We start from the raw sequence: 6,000 nt of genomic DNA on the forward strand, positions 1-6,000 counted from the left end.
CGTGTGGCCTCCTATTTGCTGCAACTAAGTTCTACTCTGTGTGACAACCACTTCTAGTCAAGAATCTGATTGTAACTCACCAGGAGGCGAACCCACTTTTGGTTCGGTAACACTCCCCCAAATCCATAACTTCAGTCTAACCGTGAGAAAAACATCAGACAAATCTCAATCGAGGGACAGTCTACTAAATAGTAGATCAGGACTGACCAGTACTCCTCAAAACTATCAAGGTCATCGAAAACCAGCAAAGTCTGAGAAACTGTCACAGCCAAGGGAGCTGAAGGAGACATGATGACTAAATGTAATGTGGTAGATGGGATTGTGGAAGAGAAAAGGGATGTTAGGTAAAAATGAAGGAAATCTGAATATAGTATAGACTGCATTTAATAATAATGTATCAGTATTGTCACAAATGTACCATACTAATGTAAGATGTCAATAATAGGGGAAACTGGGTGCTGAGTATACAGGAAAAATACAGAGTATACGGCAACTCTTCGTACTACCGTCTAGATTTTTCTGTAAATTTAAAACTGTTCTAAGCAATAAAGTCTACTTAAACATTTTTTTAAAAAGAACATACCATAGGCTCTGGAGTCTGACTATTTGGTTAGAATCCTAACCTGCGATTTACTAGACTGTGACTTGAGGTAAGTTACTTAAATTCTCTGAGAGTCAGTTTCCCTATCTATAAAACAGAAATGGAGTACCTACCTTACAGAATTTTTGTGATAAATAAATGAGATAATCAATGAAACTGGTTAGCACAGAGTGTCTGGCAAACAGTAAGCACACAATAGACGGCAGCTATTATTATTATTACTACTATTTTAAATCTTTATTGAATATTCAAATACACATTTAATGTGATTTTACATTTAATTTGTTTTAAAGTGATTAATAATAATTTCTGTGATAACTTCCTTTCCTTTTTTGACAGAAAGAAAATTGAATACAGTAGTCCTCCCTCACCTGTGGTTTCACTTTCCACAGTTTCAGTTACCTGTGGTCAACTGTGGTCCAAAAATATTAAATGGAAAATTCCAAAAATAAACAATTCGTAAGTTTTAAATTTCTCGCCATTCTGAGTAATGTGATAAAATCTCATGCCTCCCCGCTCCTTCCCGCCTGGGACATGAATCATCCCTTTGTCCAGCGGATCCACGCTGTAGACGCCACCTGCCCGTTAGTTACTTAGTAGCCAGCTTGGTCATCAGATAGACTGTCACGGTATCGCAGTGCTTGTGTTCAAGTCGCCCTTGTTTTACTTAACAATGGCCCCAAAGCGCAAGAGTGGTGATGCTGGCAATTCAGATATGCCAAAGAGAAGCCGTCAAGTGCTTCCTTTAAGTGAAAAGGTGCAAGTTCTCGACTTAATAAGGAAAGAAAAAAAATCATGTGCTGAGGTCGCTAAGATCTACAGTAACTTTTATAACAGTATATTGTTATAATTGTCCTGTTTTTGGTTTTGGTTATAATTGTCCTATAACAATTGTTATAATTGTCCTATGTCCTATAAATCTCTTACTGTGCCTAATTTATAAATTAAACTTTATCATAGGTCTGTATGTATAGGAAAAAACACGGTATATATAGGGTTTGGTAACTATCTGTGGTTTCAGGCATCCAATGGAGATTCTGGAACATATCCCCCACAGATAAGGAGAGAACACTGTACAACCCATTACATAGTATCTATAAAAAGGGTTTCTCAATGTATCAGAAGTGTGGAGAGATTTTACAGTGTGAACCGCTCCAAACAATTTAATTTAAATATTGCTCTATGGTAATGTAATGAAATGAGTTGCCACCAGAGGCTCTATATACAAGTTATCATATTTGGAAGGCAGTATAAGATAAATAACATTTTCCAATTTGGGCTCCTACTTTCATTATAAAGCCATAAAATCATCAACATCAACCAGAGAATATATTACCTTGTGATTACACTATTTTTAATAACAATACTTGATAAAAGTGGTTTGAAGATTAATATGTAGAATGTGTTCAAAGATAAAAAGAATTAAGTGGAGTAGTGAAAGAGTATGGTAAAATAACTGCTTTATTCAGATGCTATTAAAGAAGAGAATTTGGCCTAAGCAATGGCTCCCCAACCAGGCTGTGCATCAGACTCACCCACAGGCCTTAGCCAAAAACAGAAAGATGCTGGACCCTCAACGCAGCCCTACTGAATCAACAGCTCCAGGGGTGGGGCCTGGACATTTGTATCTGTAAGACTGCACAGGTGATTCTGGTTTGTGAACACTGGTCTACCTTATCGTGTATACACTGATCGTATCACATAGGCTGCCACATGATCTACCTCTGTCAGAGCTGCTTTTGTAAATACAGCCTGATATTCACCATCATCAAGGATCATGATCAGCTGGAGACAGTCCTACCTATTACTATTACAGTTGTTTTGTATATGGAATAAATTTTGGGCCCTCTGTATCTGCAGGCTCTCAGCTGTCCTGAGCATAACAGAGACTGTCTCCTTGAGTCCGTCACCTCACACTCTCCCCTTTCTCCCGAAGGTCAAGTTTTCCCTCCCTGCGCCTTTTCTCCTCTTTCTCCTTTCACTGGGCCAATAAAGAAACTCAGCATCTTTAACACAGGCAGTGGCCTTCAACTACCCTGAACTGGGCCAGCCTTCTCTCCTTGCTGAGCCAACAATTCACGAAGCAGCTGGTCTGTTCCAGGTCTCCTTTCCGAGCCAAGAAGTCCAAGCAGTCGGTAGGCACAGCCCCCGCACAATGAAGTAAAGCTGGAGAATCAGGGAGCAGACATTTCAGATCTCCCCTATGAGAGAACAAATACACAAAGAACAACAGCCAGACCACATGTAAAAACAGAGCTCTGACCCACACTATGCAGCAAGCAGCCCAGGAAGCCAACTCCTAGCTATAGTTACTAGTCCAGGAAGTCAAATTAGGATCTGTAGCAACTAGTCCAGGAAGCCAAAGAGTAACCCCTGTAGCAATCAGCCCCAAACAGCCAAGAATTGATTAGTAACCGACAGCTTCCCTAATTTTTGCCCCCGCTTCCAACTTAGAGCCAACTGGAAAAAGCCAAATAAGCACCCCTAAACAATCACACAGAACGCCCCACTCCTAGTTAGCCCGTCCACAGCCTCCCCACGCCAACACCTCCAGTCAGGGCAGACCCAAAGCCTTCTCTTCTGTCCACTAGAAAGCTTCTCCACTCCTCTGCCTGCCTTTGCATCTGTGTCAAACGCAAGTGATGGTGGCTGGCTCCCTGGCTTTGAATAAATAGTCTTTCTTTGTTCTCATTTGCGTGGTCTTCACTTATTTTCACAACTAGGAAAATGGGGCTGCACGTTTGAAATAGCTCACTGAATTGTTCTTCCGCAGCAGAAATGGCTGTACTTTAGGGAGGCTGTGAGATGTAGTGGTACTTGTGACCTTCAGGAAGTCACAGTCAGGAAGTGTAGAGTAGCTGTGGCTAACAGCACAGGCCCTGGATCCAGACTGCCGAGGTGCACGTTCCAGCCCTCCCACTTTCCAGTTGTGTCAATTTGGGTAAGTTACTCAACTAATTTGTACCACAGTTTCCTCACCTGTTAAAACATTGGTGACAAAATAGCACCTGCCTCATAGGGCAGTTGGAAAGGTTATATGAGACAGCTCATGTGAAGCATGAATATCTGGATTTCAATGCTGAGAGAGAGACAGAGACAGAGACAGAGAGGGAAGATCCAGCAACACTGGGCCGAACTTCCTGAAAAGCAGCAGTGACGTGGGACTGAGTACTAACTGCCCCTTCTAGATGAGACACGTGTTTTTCCATTTTCACTCTCCACCGACCTGCCTCACTTGTTTATTGATTCACCACCCATGAATTGGACTTAAGAGATTTTTCTCTCACTAATTTAGTAACTCGAGGAAACCAATGGGTGCAAAAACTGCCCATGCCAGCATCCATTTCAAAAAGATCTGGTGTGGGAGGGATCGTATGCCTCAAACGCATACTAGAAATCTCTATGCTTTCCAGAAATCAAAGGGTCAAGTAACCTTTTCTGAGATTTTTACTTAAGGGTCATAATTTAAAATTACAGAGCTTATAATATATAAACAATTTGTATATAACTAGAAGCCCAATGCCACATTCAAGAAAGCGTGACCACATGGCTCATCAACAACAAATAAAACTTTTTCCTCAAAGGCTTTCTGCTATTCTTGGTAAGAAAAATAGCTGTTTAGAGAATAAGGCTCAGCTGTTTTGACATAATTGTGTTCATTTTCAACTAACATTAAATGTGGCATCATGGAATATCAACTCTAATTCAAAACGCCCGTACTTAACAAAACAAAGATTTTCGTCTGAATTATTTCTGATGATCACACTCAACACTTCCAAGAAGCAGTTCCTCCACGTTCCCATGACCGCATATGGTGGAGTTTGAAGCCAATTTTCCAGATTAAAATAAAAAGCCATTCTCTAGCATAAACCTTCATTCCACCAAATTGGGTAAATAAGCAAGATATATTTAATCAAGAAAACTGAAAGCCACGTTAATTACAAATAGTATTTTACTTAAGCATTTAACCTGAAATTTAATTAAGGTGGGCACTTGGGAGCGCACTGAAAACACCAAAGGATAAATATTATAAAGTTATAATAAAATGTTTTAACATGAAAATTATACTCTGGGGTAATTTCGCAATTACAAGAGATCGCATATGCCTTCTTATGTAAATATTCTGAGGCAAGCAAGGCAGGAACAGTCGATAAACATTAGATGGTTTCACGCGGGGCTCGGTGCTTCCCAAGGCTCCGCTCACTTCACCTTGCAGCCTTAGCCAGAATCTCTTTGGAAGAGAAGGGGGTGCGCTTGGGTGGGTCTCAGGGAGGATCTGTGTTCCCTCTAGGGCGAGGAAGGGGCAGCTCTCCCGCCGGACCCCCAGCGCCGCGCCTGCACGGCGCCCGAAGCCCCCAATCCAGGACCCGGCGGAGCGGCGCAGGCGCACAGAGCGTGCGCGGAGCCCCCCATCCAGGACCCGGCGGAGCGGCGCGGGCGCACGGAGCGTGCGCGGAGCCCCGGATTCAGGACCCGACGGAGCGGCGCGGGCGCACGGAGCGTGCGCGGAGCCCCCCATCCAGGACCCGGCGGAGCGGCGCGGGCGCACGGAGCGTGCGCGGAGCCCCGGATCCAGGAGCGCGCGGAGCGGCCCCCAGCGCGGCGCGGAGCCCCCGCCCGGGGCGCACTCACCGAGGCCGCGCCAGCCGAGCGCGCCGTCGCAGCTGTCCAGGACGGCGCAGAGCTCGCCCAGCAGCGCGGGCGGCAGGTCGAAGAGGAGCGTGTGCGCCGAGAGCGGCCGGCGGCCCGCGGAGCCCCCCGCCGCCGCCCAGGCCATGGCTCGGCCGCCGGAGAGCAGGGGCCGGCCGAGGGGGGAGGCGAAGCCAGGCGGCTCCGCGCCCGCGAGGAGCAGTTACACAACCGCGGAAATCCTGCCTCCCCGACGGCGGCCGTCCGGGCCGACAGGCCGGGGCGGCAGGGGCGGACCCACGTGACACAGGGCGCGCTCCCCTGGATGCCCTCCGGCGGCCCCGGGCCCCGCCTTCTCCCGGCGCTCTGGCCTGACAGGCCTCCCGCTGCTCCGGGTGTGGACTTGCCTAGAGTCCGAGCAGAGGGAGAGCCGGAGAAGGACCCCGAGGACCGAACCCTGGAGGGTCTACCACCCCTGCTGTCCGGCGCGGGCGGTCTCCTGGCGGGCATGGAGGGGAGATCTGTCATCACGTCTTTATAACGTCGATTTCGTGTGTTCCTGTCAGAAAAGGGCTACGTTCATTGAGGAACACTTGGAAAACCCAGAAAAGTTGAAAGAAGAAAAGCAGCCGAAGACACACACTCTAAACGTTTGACACATTTTTCTCCCGACTTTGGGGTTAAACAGGTAAATGTGCACGTATGAAGTGGTTATTGGAAAAGGTGGGCAGCGATACAACAGAAAAGGGAGAACCAAGTAGAATAGAATC

General features: G+C 46.2%; 1 protein-coding gene across 3 annotated transcripts in view; it reads right to left on the reverse strand.

The window, feature by feature from the left end:
- The window catches only part of IRAK3 (interleukin 1 receptor associated kinase 3), a 61,707-nt gene extending 56,243 nt beyond the window's left edge, over nucleotides 1–5,464 (reverse strand). For all 3 annotated transcript variants that reach the window (XM_058557701.1, XM_058557699.1, XM_058557702.1), the window contains exon 1: nucleotides 5,234–5,464. In XM_058557701.1, coding sequence (XP_058413684.1) covers nucleotides 5,234–5,378 — 145 coding nt within the window. In that variant the 5' untranslated portion in view covers nucleotides 5,379–5,464. The remainder of the gene's footprint in view (nucleotides 1–5,233) is intronic.
- Between the last annotated feature and the right edge of the window lie 536 nt (nucleotides 5,465–6,000).

This window comes from Diceros bicornis, chromosome 17 (genome assembly GCF_020826845.1).
Source record: "Diceros bicornis minor isolate mBicDic1 chromosome 17, mDicBic1.mat.cur, whole genome shotgun sequence".
Classification (NCBI taxonomy): domain Eukaryota; kingdom Metazoa; phylum Chordata; class Mammalia; order Perissodactyla; family Rhinocerotidae; genus Diceros; species Diceros bicornis.